This window comes from Vitis vinifera, chromosome 7, assembly GCF_030704535.1.
Source record: "Vitis vinifera cultivar Pinot Noir 40024 chromosome 7, ASM3070453v1".
Lineage (NCBI taxonomy): Eukaryota > Viridiplantae > Streptophyta > Magnoliopsida > Vitales > Vitaceae > Vitis > Vitis vinifera.
Genome location: NC_081811.1, coordinates 24,818,400 through 24,833,581, shown reverse-complemented (window position 1 = coordinate 24,833,581; position 15,182 = coordinate 24,818,400). Strand labels below are relative to the sequence as shown.

Genomic DNA, 15,182 nt, shown 5'->3' with positions numbered 1-15,182 from the left:
TTTCTTAAAGCATTTCTAACTTGAGGAGGAAGTTGTTGAAAATAATTTCTTTTTACAGTATTTTCAGGAGAAAAATAATTTGATTTAATCAATTCTACTTCAAGAACAAAAGGATTTCTTTTAATTTTTTTTTTTCTAATGATATTTATGTTTAAAGGGGGTTTATCATGAGAGAAAATATTTGACTCAGACTCTTCTTCAAAAAAAGGAATTTTCGAAACAAAGTTTGACATATTTTTCAGTTGATTTTCTATTTGATTCAATTCTTCATCTAACTTTGAATTATTAAATTTTATACGATAACTATATGAGATGCAAGTGATGATGCAACTAATGATGCAGGTGAAGAATTTGTAAATCTGATTATCTCATATGAAGAACTTTCTAAATTATATGCAGAATTATTTAATGCAGATGCAGAACTATCATGGGACCTAAGAGATCTTGAAGAACTAGTTCTACTTAATTCCATAATAATATTACTCATTGTCACAGAAAATAATCACAATTTTATCCTTAATCAATTCAGATAATTTCCTTAACAAGGACCACCACAAGCGGATCAACATGGGACTTACACTCCTTCTACCCTTCAAACACCGCTATATTAGGTTGACCAAGCCGTTCACACGAAATTCAATCCGAACTAGGTCAGGACAAAATCAGTGATTAATTACTATTCCAACTCGTAAATATCATTTATTAGAGGGTGCAAGTTATATTAAAGTAGATAGTGAAAAATAAAAAATGTGACAAAAATATGATGAAGAGTAATGGGATTTTTTTATAAGAGTACCGTAATTTTAAAAAATAATTCCTGAAAAAATAATTTTAAATTTATTGTAGTTTTTATCGAGTATGAGATAAAACGTTATTTCCTTTTAAAATCGTCTTTTTGAAAAATGATTTACATTTAAAATAAAATAAAAAATCGTGTTTTGAATATACGATTTTCTATTTTTTTTTTTTTAATTACACACTATAATTGTCTCTTGAAGAGACGATTTCCTAAATAAATAAAAAAATTGTTTGGGAGAAATTGTCTCTTCAAGAGACCATTTTCTCCCAAAAAAAAATCCAATTTTCTATTCCCTATAAAATTTTTAATTAATGATATATTTTTAAATAATATAATTTATATATATATATATTAAAATTAATTAATTTTATTTACTAAATTTAATATATAAAAAAATTATAATTATTGAGATATTTATCAACAATAATATTTATAAAAATATAAATTATGTTTAATATTTAGATATTGATTTTTTTATTTATTTCTTTGTTGATGGTTCATATGAACAAGATTATTGGTTTTTTGCATTCATGATAATAATTGATTTTTTTTTTTCATCATGGTTGATGTTTTATTAATTGTTGAGATATTTGTTGATTTTTTAGTATTTACATGAACAATATTATTGGTTTTCTTATAATGATGCTAATAGGTGACTGTGATTCTTTAATTTTAATAATATTTGATAATTAAGGATTGACTTGGTGTTTATATTTATGATATTGTGTATTTGACTTTCAAGACTTTTATTTAGATATATAATTTTTGAAAAAATGATTTCTTAATTTTATTTATTCTTTTTTATTTGATTGATTTTCTTGAAACCTATAACATTAAAAATTGAAAATAGATTAAAAAAAATTATATAACAAAATATTTCCTCAAATTTTTTTTAATAAAAAATAGTTAATAATTTCTAATTTTAAGTGTATCAAATTATTATTTTTTAAATATTTTATTATTTTTTCAAATTACTTTAGTTGTTTATCATTTGTAATTACTAAATAAAATATTTTAATATATAAATGATTATTATTTCTTTTTAAATTGATTAATACTTAAAAAATTATATCTCTTCATGCTGAAAATTTTATTGAAAATTAATTTATTGAATAATAAATTAATTTATTTTTCTATATTTGATTCATTTTATCGTTAAATTTTAAATTAAAGATTAATATTTTTAATTTTAAAATTTATATAATAAAATTAATTTAAAATTTAAAATAAAATAAAATAATTTATTTTATAAATAATTATTTAATAAATTAATAACAAATTTGTTTCTTATAAACACATTTTTCACACAAAATTGATAATAATTTTTTAATTACAAAACAAAAGAAACAAAAAAATATTACATAAATATTATTTATCTTATAAATAAATAAAAAACAATATCAAAGTAAATTAATTTTATTAGTTATAATTAATTGAATTAATTTAAAGAAAAAATTGAAGATTAAGAAGAAAATATTTTTTTAAATCAATATCTAAATATTAAACATTATTTATATTTTTATAAATATTATTGTTGATAAATATCTCAATAATCATAATTTTTTATATATTAAATTCAATAAATAAAATTAATTAATTTTATAATATATTTATAATAATTATATTATTAAAAAATATATCATTAAAACGAATTAATTTTTTGGAGGAATCTTCTCTTAAAGAGACGATTTCTCTCAAACAAAATTTTTTTAAAGAGAAAATCATCCCTTGAAGAGATGATTTCTCACAACTTCTTTTTTTAAAAAAAAAAAATCGTCTCTTTAAAAGACAATTTCTCCTAAATTATTATTTTTAAAAAGAAATTTGGAGAAAATCATCTTTTGAAGATAACGTTTTTTTTATAAAAAAAAAAAAAAAATATTAAAGAGGTCGTCTCTAAATTTTTTTTAAAATGAATTTTAGAAATCATATTTTCAAAAGACGTTTTTTTTAGTATATAAATCATCTTTGATTTTAAAAGGCAAACTCTATGATAAATTTGAAATTATTACTTTCGATAGTTTAAGAATTATTTCTTAAAACTACCATACCCTTCTCAAAAATCCAAGTGTAATGCGTGGTCGAGAAACGCAGGTCAACAAAAGGGCTAGCCGAGGTTTGTACTACTCCGATTGCGTGGCTTTTGAGACTTGGTTATGGAGAGTTTTGGGTCAAAATGGCCCATTTATTAAAAAATATATATATAAGATGTAGCCCTTTTTTGAAACTTACGTTCAAAAAGGCCTCTTTGGTGCCATGTAGGCACCATGTCATAAAACAATTTTTTTTTTTTTTTTATCATTTTAGTTGAAGTCTCAGTTGTCAACTAAGGTTTTATTTTTGAACTAAAGCCGCAGTTGCCAACTGAGGCTTTAGTTAATTTTTTTAAAAAAAATTAAAATTTAATTAAAAATGATTAAATTATAATTTATGATTGAAATTTAAAAAATATACTTAAATAATAAATTATTTATATTTAAACTTAAGAATCTAGTATTACTTCAACAAACATAAATTAATAAATAGAAGATATTATAAATGAATATTTTATTTATTAATAAATTAATAATCTTAAAATAATAAATTTATATAACATATAAATAATATATAGAATTGTATAATTTATTAATTTAAGATATTTAATTTTTTGTTTTTTAAGATATTAATTTATTTGTATTATAACAAAGTTATCTTTATTGAAATAATAGTATATTTTTAAGTCGCAGTTGCTAAAAAAATTATACAATTTGATATATTATTTGTGTTATATAAATTTATTATTTTAAGATTATTAATTTATTAATGAATAAAATATTCATTTATAATATCTTCTATTTATCAATTTATGTTTGTTGAAGTAATACTAGATTCTTAAGTTTAAATATAAATAATTTATTTTTTAAGTATATTTTTTAAATTTCAATCATAAATTGTAATTTAATAATTTTTAATTAAATTTTAATTTTTTTTAAAAAAATTAACTAAAGTCTTAGTTGGCCATGGTGCATATGTGGCACCAAAGAGGCCATTTTAAACATAAGTTTCAAAAATGGACTACATCTTATATTTTTTTTAATAAATGGGCCATTTTGACCCAAAACTCGGTTATGGATGTGAGCAATGTCAAACTCCAAAGTTTTGGGTCAAAATGGCCCTTTTTAAAAAAAAAAAAAATTGTAACATCTAACCACTTTTTGAAACTTATGTTCAAATTGGCCTCTTTGGTGCCACGTAGGCGTCATGTCATTAAAAAATATGTTTTTTTATCATTTTAGTTAAAGTCACAGTTGGCAACTACGGTTTTATATTAAATTACAATTTATGATTGAAATTTAAAAAATATACTTAAATAATAAATTATTTATATTTAAATTTAAAAATCTAATATTACTTCAACAAACATAAATTGATAAATAAAAGATATTATAAATGAATATTTTATTTGTTAATAAATTAATAATCTTAAAATAATAAACTTATATAACATATAAATAATATATAAAATTGTATAATTTATTAATTTAAGATATTTAATTTTTTGTTTTTTAATATTTAATTTCAATCATAAATTGTAATTTAATAGTTTTTAATTAAATTTGAAAGTAAAAAAAAAATTATAATTGAAATCTCAGTTATCAACTACGGCTTAAAAGTATACTATTATTTCGATAAAAATAAATTTATCATAATACAAATAAATTAATATCTTAAAAAACAACAAATTAAATATCTTAAATTATACAATTTTATATATTATTTATATGTTATATAAGTTTATTATTTTAAGATTATTAATTTATTAATAAATAAAATATTCATTTATAATATTTTCTATTTATCAATTTATGTTTGTTGAAGTAATACTAGATTTTTAAATTTAAATATAAATAATTTATTATTTAAGTATATTTTTTAAATTTCAGTCACAAATTGTAATTTAATAATTTTTAATTAAATTTTAAATTAAAAAAAAATTAACTAAAACCGCAATTACCAACTGTGGCTTTATTTTTGAATTAAAGCCGCAGTTGTCAATTGAAGCTTTAGTTAATTTTTTTTTTTTTAATTTAAAAATGAAGCTTTAATTGATAATTATGATTTTAGTTCAAAAATGAAACCGTAATTGTCAACTACGACTTTAGTTCAAATATGAAGCCAATTGTGGCTTTAATTAAAATTATAAAAAAAATATATTTTTTAATGATATGGCGTCTACATGCCACTATAGAAACCAATTTAAATCGTAAGTTTAAAAAATAGGTAAGATGTTACAATTTAAAAAAAAATCGGTCTTTTTGACCCAAAACTCCAAACTTCATCCGGATGACGTGACATGAAACCAATAACTTTCATCTTCAAAGTTTCGATCCGGTCGTTCTTTTCCTTTCCATCTCTCTCTTACCTCACTGGCTACGTCAGCCCACACAAACAGACCCCCAACTGCTACTCTATAAATTGCTCAACCCCCAACTGGAAGTCTGGAACACAACTCAGTACCCATTTTTCCTTTCATATCTCTCTCTCTCTATAGCTAGCTTTATTCATCATCCTCGATCTGATCAGCCAGGCAAGAAAAGCAAATGGCAAAATCTGCAGAGCAAGAGCACCCCACCAAGGCCTTTGGATGGGCAGCAACTGACACATCTGGAGTCCTCTCTCCCTTCAAATTCTCCAGAAGGTCTTCGCATCTTCCACCTTGTTTTGTTGTATAGAAAATAAAAGAAACTGTCATTTCTTCCCTCATTTGATTAGCTCTTTTCACAGGCTTTAACCTTAACTTTATTGCATGAACTTCGATTCATAGGTGAAAGAAAAAGGGTGAATCTATTCATATCATAGATGATGATTGGGTTGTGGGGTCTTTTCATTATGATGATGGGGTTGTGTAAAAACTAAAAACCCAAAATCTGATGTTTTAGCAGGGAAACAGGAGAAAAAGACGTAAGGTTCAAGGTGTTGTATTGTGGAATATGTCACTCCGATCTACACATGGCCAAGAATGACTGGGGCATGTCCACCTACCCTATAGTTCCCGGGTATGAGCATACTGACATTTCTCTTTTCTTTCTTCTCCAAGCAATTTTCTTTCTATTTTCTCCTTATTCCCAGTATAGCTTCAGGCATCTATTTTTTGATCCATTCCCGTCGTTTTCTTAAAATGGGCATCAAACGTGTCCATTTTTCTAAAAATCATGATTATTGTTAGAAATCACCTTCCAAGGGTGGTGGTTAATATTTCGATTACCACCTGCTTTTAGGACGGTCGCTTTCATGCCAAAAAAGTATGGAACATATGGCTTGCCTTCCCACCGCATGCAATAAATTCAAAAGAGGCACATGTTAGGCAACCAAGCCCCTCACCATTTTGTCTTTTCATGGCTCAAAGAGCCTATGTCTCGCTCATCACTTCTTTCCTTTTGTATAAGTTCGTTGAAGTTTGGCTGTTGAACATTTTTTTTTTTTTTTTTTTGTCTGATTGGAATGTTTTCAAAAACGTTTTTATAAATTTAAATATAAATAATAACTTTTTTAACTTATTGTCCATAAAAATATCTACTTTTGGTAACTAAAAAAATATTTATAAAGTATTTTTCTCATATTTTTAATTATCATTTAGATTATTCTATAAATTAAAAAATTAAAAAATTAAAAATATTTAAAAAAAAATTGATAACATAATATATATAGATATATGTATGTATATTAAAACAACTTTTTACTTTCTTTTATAAATTGAAATTCAATTATTGTTAATCTCTTTTGTAAGGCCTTTTACAGCACAGATTTGGGTTTCAGCAAAATCCCATTGGCATTTAAAAGTCCATACCATGAAACACATCCTAATAGCCATTTAATGAAGCACACATTTAACATCCATGAAAACCGATTTGGTGATTGCAGACATGAGATTGTGGGCATAGTGACAGAGGTGGGAAGCAAGGTCGGAAAGTTCAAAGTAGGAGACAGAGTTGGAGTGGGGTGCGTGGTTGGAGCTTGTCACTCTTGTGATATCTGTGACAATGATCTAGAGAATTACTGCCCCAAAATGATATTCACCTACAGTGCCCCTTACCATGATGGAACCACCACATATGGAGGCTACTCAGATGTCATGGTTGCTGAGGAGCGCTATGTGGTTCGTATCCCAGACAACCTTCCTCTTGATGCCGGTGCTCCTCTCCTATGTGCCGGGATCACAGTGTACAGCCCCTTGCAACATTTTGGACTCACCAAACCTGGAATGCACATCGGTGTGGTTGGCCTAGGTGGACTGGGACATGTAGCTGTAAAGTTTGCCAAGGGTTTTGGGGTTAAGGTGACTGTGATCAGTACTTCCCCTAGCAAAAAGAAGGAAGCCATAGAACACCTTGGTGCCGACTACTTTCTAGTCAGCCGCGAACCAGATCAGATGCAGGTAGGTAAACTTGAGTATATCCTGTGCCTGTGTTACAGATTGTCTAACTTGGTTAATTCTATGGTTTGTAATAGATTCGTTGATATTATGTACTTGAATTTCTGCAGGCTGCCATGGGCACAATGGATGGCATCATTGATACAGTCTCTGCTGTTCACCCTCTTCTTCCATTGATCGGTTTGTTGAAATTTCAAGGGAAGCTCGTTATGGTTGGTGGACCAAATAGGCCGCTTGAGCTACCAGTCTTTCCTTTGCTTATGGGTAAGCAATTTATGAGTCCTTGAGTAATAACTTGTTCTGGTGGAAGCAAAAATCGAATTAAAGATAGCTTATAGTACTTGTCTAAAAATAATCCATTTTTCAAAATCTATTTGTATCCACAGTTTTGGATGAACAATCAATCTAAGGAAATTAAAAAACTAATGAAACTCGAATAAGTATAGCTAACAGGAAATTGAATGACAGGGAGGAAGGTAGTAGCTGGAAGCTGTACAGGAGGGATGAAGGAGACACAGGAAATGATTGATTTTGCGGGGAAACACAACATAACTGCAGATGTTGAGGTTATTCCAATGGACTATGTAAACACTGCCATGGAGCGACTGGAGAAAGCCGATGTTAAGTACCGCTTCGTAATTGACATTGGTAACACCTTGAAATCAGCCTAAGATAAGATAAGCTAGCTGGCACAATAATTCATTGTCCTCGAGCGATCGACTTGCGGCCAAATGAAGATTGAAACTGAGTGGTTTTAGTTCGTTTAATTCAACCATTTATGTACTTTTCTGTATGGTGTTTGAAGCATGGCTTCATATTGTACTCTATATAATCTTATCTTTAATAATATTATTTCATACGTACGCCTTCCTCAGAGCTTTTTCATATACGTCCTGATAAAATATTATTAATGTGATGTTTGTTTTTTTAACTAAATAAAAAAAAAAAAAAATATTTGATTTTTTTGTATTCAATTGAAAATAACTCATTAACATCAATTAACATAATTATACTAAATTTATTGATAAAAAATTCATTTTAATTATGTTGGTTAACTCATTAACATCAATTAACATAACTATACTAAATTTATTGATAAAAAGTTCATTTTAATTATATTGGTTAATATCAAAGTACTTTTAATTGAATAGAAAAAGTCAAATATTTTGGTTTTTTCTATTCAACCAAAAAACAAATACCACCTAAATATAATATTAATAAAACAACAACCAAATACAAATTAGATAAAAGAAATAAGGTTTACTAACTAGCCATATAACTAAAAATAACTAAATTGATCATTTTTAGGTACAATTTAATAATTACAATTAAATGAGTTTTATAATTGTAATAATTTTATTAGTAAGGTTTACTAATAATTTTAATATAAAATTTAATAATTTAAAATAAATAGGAAAATTTATTAAAAGAGTTTTATAATTTTTAGGTACAATTTTTGTCAATAATTTTAACAACTTCATTAATTTCATTAATATGTTTTAGCAAATTATTCTAAAAATTGTAATAAAAAATGTTACAATTAAATATAAAATTTCAAGGGGGTTTTTCTTTTCACGATAACTAAAAGAAATGGCAAATTAAGTTGATATTATGTCATGAGTACGAGAGCCTTAAAAATATAATTTAATTATTAAATAAATAACATATTATGGAACTCATCTAATAATCATATCATATTTAATAATCAAGTCAAATTAGGTTTTATTTGAATCAATATAATTAACTTCTTAAAATCATTTATTATGACTCAATTAATCTCTTTATTTAAAATCAAATTTTAAATTAATAAAATGTGAATTAAATAAGTTATAATTACAATCAAGCTAATTAACACAATTATTAAATATATCAATTTTGATCAAATTCTTATTGCACACATTGATATTAAAAACATTATATTTATTAAATAAGTTATGTAGGTGGATACAAATTTCACTAACCAAAACCAGCAAACAACATATCAAGTTTGAATTATGTGAAGGTATCTCGCATCAAATTTTATTATATCTAATATCAGCAAACCAGCTGATATTAGTAGTCAGAAAAATATGATGATGGTAAAAGCCGTGGTGCGGCTGCAGGGAAAAAGAAAAAGCCGGAATTCTCCGGAAATGGCGTGACAGACAAGCCATTTAGTACGGTAACTTCAAGCCCGCCATTCAGGAGTCTGTAACAGTCTTACTTGACCTACTACGTCAGGGATGACTTACCCAACCTACTACGTCAGGGCTGACAAACCACCCCACCGGCTACTATAAATTAGGAATTTAAGGAAATTCCAACATAGCGGAGGTTCGTCTAAACATTGAACCCATGAAGAATAATCCTAAAATTTGAACAGTATTCATTATTCATAGAGACCTTTATCCATTTAAAAACTATGTGTGATCTTTAGTCATTGCTTCTACCATTAATTATTTCAAATAAAGCTTAGAAAAAGGATGAGCCGCCGGGTTGGTCGCTGATCACATCTTATGGCCTCCTTGTGCCTTAAATAATTAAAATTTAGATAAAATTTATAATCAAGTCAGAACAGACCAACCCATTCCTCCATTTTTATGTTTTTCAACATTCAAGGAGATAAGGTAGCCGGCATGAACATGATGTTTTTGGGTTTTCACCACTTTGGTCATTGTATCTTAATTTAATTTAATATTCTCTTACATTAATTATTAAAGAATGCATAATAAAAATCTATTTTCTTTAAAATAAATATAAAAAATAATCCTATGATAGTTTAGTTTAGATCACATCACTGTTTTTAACCTATTTGCTATGTTCATAGTACTGGACGGTCAAGTAATCCAAACAAAGAAAAACATATGTCAATTCTTTAATCTTGTTGTGGAATCATCGTCTGTCTTGCATTCTACACAAGACATCATAATCTAAGAAAAAGTATTTGAAACCTTTCCCGGGTCGAATAATGCTTATATTTTTTTTCATATCCTCCTTTTTTTTGGGGCCTGGGGCCCTCGTTCTTATCTTTTTTAAATATCCAATGCTTGGATCATCTATTATGTCAGCCAAGCTGTGTGGTGTACAGTGTACTACTTTGCCAGAGGAACACCCGGTGAAAGCTTTTGGATGGGCGGCTAGAGATCAATCTGGGCATCTGTATCCCTTTAAGTTCTCTAGAAGTTATATGTTTTTAAGGCATTAAAATCTTGCTCTATCTTTTCTGAATCAGATTATTTTCCTGAAATTGTTTGGTTCGTGGTTACTGAAATATGGGGACTGAACTGAACTTCGTTCACTAAAGACGAGTCTGCGGTCAAATCGCCCTTCAGGGCTGTTTAGACCGCCTGCTTTGGCAGCTTTTGAAACCCAAACCCCATTCGTTTGGCCAAAAATATAATCTGTTTAGACCTATTTTGAAATCATGCCACAAAGAGTTGATAGAAGGGATGAAAAATCTCAAATTTCTAACCCCACCTCTCCGGTAACTTATTTTGATAACCAAGCCGAATTAGGTTTTGTTTGAATCAATATAATTAACTTCTTAAAATGATTTATTTATAACTCAAATTAATATCTTTATTTAAAATCAAATTTTAAATTAATAAAATATGAATTAAATAAGTTATAACCATAATCAAGCTAATTAACACAATTATTAAATATATCAATTTTAATCAAATTCTTATTGCGCAAATTGATATTAAAAACATTATATTTATTAAATAAGTTATGTAGATGGATACAAGTTTCACCTTTACCCAATTATACTTCACCAAAGCCAGTAAACAACATATCAAGTTTGAATTATGGGAAGGTATCTCGCATCAAATTTTATTATATCTAACTTGAAGAGAGGACCTGACTAGGCCCACCCAAATCACGGTCTCCAGCACCAAAAGGCAGCCTAAAGCCCCATTTATTGGGCTTGGGTCGGGTGAAATTGCATAGCTGCAGCTGAAATTAGTAGTCAGAAAAATATGATGGTAAAAACCGAGGCAAAATGATGACTAAATGTCGTGCCGGAATTCTCCGAAAATGGCGTGACAGCCAAGCAATTTAGTACGGAAACATCGAGCCCGCCATTCAGGAGTCTGTCACAGTCTTACTTAACCTACTACGTCAGGGCTGACTTACTAAACCTACCACGTCAGGGCTGACAACCCCCCCCCCCCCCCTGCCTACTATAAATTACTCTATCTGCCTGCAGTCCCTTCATCGTCTCCTCTCTGAGTACTCTAATTTCTTTTCTCCGGCTGCTTCAACAAGCTTCACACAGAATTTCTCATCCAGAAGAGAGAAGAAAATGGCAAAATCACCAGAGCAGGAGCACCCCACCAAGGCCTTTGGATGGGCAGCCTCTGACCCATCTGGCGTCCTCTCACCCTTCAAATTCTCCAGAAGGTTTTCGCAACTTCTACCTTTTTTTTGTTGTACATGATGTCTCTTCTCGTTTCATTTCCTTAGTTACAATATGATCTGCATTTTTCTCATGCAAGAAATCGTAATGTTTTGCATGATTTCAATTTAAAGGTGAAACAAGAAGGCATGAATGCTGATCATGGATTCTCTTTCATTGTTGGGTTTTGCAGGGCAACCGGGGAAAAGGACGTAAGGTTCAAGGTGCTCTACTGTGGAATATGTCACTCCGATCTACACATGCTCAAGAATGAATGGGGCTTTTCCACCTACCCTCTTGTTCCTGGGTATGTTCCCTGTTCTGTTTACCCCCTCGCAATTTTCTTTCCAACTTTTTCCTTGTTGATCCTTGTATGAGTATCTACAATGGCATACAAAGATCCAAAGCTTAAAAGGTGTAGATTGATCAATATGGGATTCAGACTGAGCTCCTAGTTTTCATTGACATAACATTCGAATAAACAATAGAAGATTGTCAATTAGGAATGTTAAGCCAAATTAGAAGACAATTTTAGATGGAGAAAAGAAATGGTACAATCTTTGACCGGAACTAAGAAACATTTCGTATCTGAAAAACTTAAAGAGTAAAATACATGTGATTTAACATTCTCTGAATTTAATGTTCATATTTCTTACTGCTTTTTAAGTTTCAACTTCTTGTACTGGAGTCCACTTTAAGCCCCAAAGTTTCAGTCTTGTGGCTTTCTTTTCAAGGACAGACATTAGGAAAAAGTGCCCTATTTCATTTTCAAAGAGCAAGAGGCTGATCGCCTCCATAGATAATATTATCAAACTATCTTTTTCATAAACTATATATTTTCCTTAATGACACATCTAATACCCATAAAAGCTGAATTGGGCAATGCAGGCATGAGATTGTAGGCATCGTGACAGAGGTTGGAAGCAAGGTGGAAAAGCTTAAAGTAGGAGATAAAGTTGGTGTTGGGTGTCTGGTTGGAGCTTGCCACTCTTGTGATAATTGTGCTAATGATCTAGAGAATTACTGCCCCAAAAATATATTAACCTATGGTGCCACTTACTATGATGGAACCACCACATATGGAGGCTACTCGGATGTCATGGTTGCTGAGGAGCGCTATGTGGTTCGATTCCCGGAAAACCTCCCTCTTGATGCCGGTGCTCCTCTCCTATGTGCTGGGATCACAGTGTACAGCCCCTTGCAACATTTTGGATTCACCAAACCTGGAATGCACATAGGTGTGGTTGGCCTGGGTGGGCTGGGACATGTAGCAGTGAAGTTTGCTAAGGCTTTTGGGGTTAAGGTGACAGTGATCAGTACTTCCACTAGCAAGAAGAAGGAAGCCACAGAACACCTTGGTGCTGACTCCTTTCTAGTCAGCCGTGACCCGGATCAGATGCAGGTAACTTGAGTATGCTGTGGCGGTATTACTGTTTTTGTAACTTCTTTGGTGATTCTTTAGTTTATAATAGATTTCTGAACTTGAATTTTTATAGGCTGCCTTGGGCACAATGGATGGCATCATTGATACAGTCTCTGCAGTTCACCCTCTTCTTCCTTTGATTGATTTGCTGAAATCTCATGGGAAGCTAGTTATGGTTGGTGCACCAAATAGACCACTTGAGTTGCCAATCTTTCCTCTGCTTATGGGTAAGCAAATTACTCCCCCAAATCTCTGCAGTACTTCACTAAGAATAATGGTCCATTTGTAAAATCCGTTTGTATCCACAATTTTGTGTGCAACAATTAATATGAGAAAAAAAAAGGGCTAACTCAAATCCGTGGGAAAGTATAACTAACCGGAATTTGAACGACAGGGAGAAAGATAGTGGCTGGAAGCAATATTGGAGGGATGAAGGAGACACAGGAAATGATTGATTTTGCGGGGAAACACAACATAACTGCAGATGTTGAGGTTGTTCCAATGGACTATGTAAACACTGCATTGGAGCGACTGGAGAAAGCCGATGTCAGGTACCGCTTCGTGATCGACATTGGCAACACGCTGAAAGCTGCCTAGGACAAGGTAGCTAGCGTAATAATTTAGTCTCCATGAGCAATTGACTTGCGGCCGGATGAAGGCTGAAATTGAGTGGTTTCAGTTCGCTTAATTCAATTGTGTACTTTTATGTACGGTATTGTACCCTATCTATATATTATTAAAGATATATAGATTTTGAAAGTGAAAGAAGAATATCTGAATATTTTTATTAAAAATCTAGTGTTCTCGTCTTATGTCAAATTTTAGCATAGGAGCATGTAGATCTTTTTTTATCACATGGCATGGGAATTGCTTTCAATTCCTGACTATACTAATCTTAATAAAAAGGATTTGGTGATTACAAAATATGAAAATGGAAACTTTTACATTATTGGATTCTTAATTTCGTAGAGTTTTAAAGCTTTTTTATTTAATATTAATATTATTTGCATGTAACCTTGCCCTTTAGTTTAATTTTGATTATTGTACAATTAAACATTAAACTTTTTTAATAAAATGTTTGCTTAAGTGATCGACAATTGAAAATAGGTTAGCAAAACTAAAGTTTGGAAAACAAAATTAAAAATGAATTGTCAAGTTGAATTTCCCCTACCATGTGAATTTGTATCCTATCCTATGCTTGTCAATCAAATCTCAAACACAATTCCTAAATCCTTAAGGGGGTTTATATTGGTTTCTATATGGACTTAAGTGACTTGAGTCCAACTTGGACTTAGACCACTTAATCTAACTCACTTAGATCTTAACTAATTAATTAGGTCTATTGAGTTCTAATTAATTAATTAGTTTAGTCCAAAAAAGTCATTCCTAAGATCTAGTATGACTTTACATTTTTACCAAAACATACTTATACACACATTTAAATTAAAAACAAAAAAAAAAAACTCAACGAAAGTGTCACTGTGGAATATAAGCTCGAGCAATAGCAATTGGGACTCATGGAAAAATATTGGCTCCTTTGGAATCCAACTCTAAAATTAACTCAACATCCTATTACAAAGAGTCAATTGTATTATAATATCTTATAATATTAAAACGAGACAAAACTCAAACTTACTATCCACGACATTCAGATTTTCCATGAATTGGTATATGTTACCTGCCAAGATATGTGCTATCAGTCTCTAAAGATTAACTCTCAAATCCTTGAGTTACATTTGCTCGTATTATGTGATCAACTGATATATATTCCAACTTACAAAAAACATATGTCAAATTTTAATCAAGAAATTATTATTGTCATAGTTTTCTTAATCACATATTCTTAAAATCATCCAAGATGACACGTTGCCTCAATCTAGTGAGATATCATGGTGCCCCTATCATAATACTTGTTATTGCATACCTTAATCAATAGGCTCAATTCATAAGGAATATACGATCATCTTAAGATCTCACTCATAGGTCAAAACCACTGACCTCAATGTAGGATAAAGCCTTTAAAAGTATCACATGATGTAATAAATTTGGAATTTGTTATTTATTTAATGATGTTTCAATTTCACTTTTATCTATCTTTATTTTATGTATTGTACTTTATGAGTATTCTCACCTAACATCTTTTGCATTATACGTGATTTGGATGCATTAA

At 29.5% G+C, this 15,182-nt stretch overlaps 2 protein-coding genes across 2 annotated transcripts; both read left to right on the top strand.

Moving 5' to 3' along the window:
• Window positions 1-5,057: 5,057 nt before the first annotated feature.
• On the top strand, window positions 5,058-8,085 carry LOC100247559 (probable mannitol dehydrogenase). The gene is made up of 5 exons (XM_010649197.3): window positions 5,058-5,477; window positions 5,722-5,835; window positions 6,701-7,214; window positions 7,322-7,475; window positions 7,680-8,085. The coding sequence occupies exons 1-5, from the start codon at window positions 5,380-5,382 to the stop codon at window positions 7,880-7,882; spliced, it is 1,083 nt and encodes a 360-aa protein (XP_010647499.1). The 5' UTR covers window positions 5,058-5,379; the 3' UTR covers window positions 7,883-8,085.
• Window positions 8,086-11,398: 3,313 nt separating this feature from the next.
• On the top strand, window positions 11,399-13,806 carry LOC100855415 (probable mannitol dehydrogenase). The gene is made up of 5 exons (XM_003635387.4): window positions 11,399-11,594; window positions 11,783-11,896; window positions 12,478-12,991; window positions 13,086-13,239; window positions 13,407-13,806. The coding sequence occupies exons 1-5, from the start codon at window positions 11,497-11,499 to the stop codon at window positions 13,607-13,609; spliced, it is 1,083 nt and encodes a 360-aa protein (XP_003635435.1). The 5' UTR covers window positions 11,399-11,496; the 3' UTR covers window positions 13,610-13,806.
• Window positions 13,807-15,182: the final 1,376 nt, after the last annotated feature.

Excerpts from the sequence above, each read along its gene's own strand:
- LOC100247559 (XM_010649197.3), top strand. The coding sequence starts at position 5,380 with ATGGCAAAATCTGCAGAGCAAGAGCACCCCACCAAGGCCTTTGGATGG. Across the intron at positions 5,478-5,721 it reads CCCTTCAAATTCTCCAGAAG|GGAAACAGGAGAAAAAGACG; the intron begins GTCTTCGCATCT and ends ATGTTTTAGCAG. Across the intron at positions 5,836-6,700 it reads ACCTACCCTATAGTTCCCGG|ACATGAGATTGTGGGCATAG; the intron begins GTATGAGCATAC and ends TGGTGATTGCAG.
- LOC100855415 (XM_003635387.4), top strand. The coding sequence starts at position 11,497 with ATGGCAAAATCACCAGAGCAGGAGCACCCCACCAAGGCCTTTGGATGG. Across the intron at positions 12,992-13,085 it reads GTGACCCGGATCAGATGCAG|GCTGCCTTGGGCACAATGGA; the intron begins GTAACTTGAGTA and ends GAATTTTTATAG. Across the intron at positions 13,240-13,406 it reads AATCTTTCCTCTGCTTATGG|GGAGAAAGATAGTGGCTGGA; the intron begins GTAAGCAAATTA and ends TTTGAACGACAG.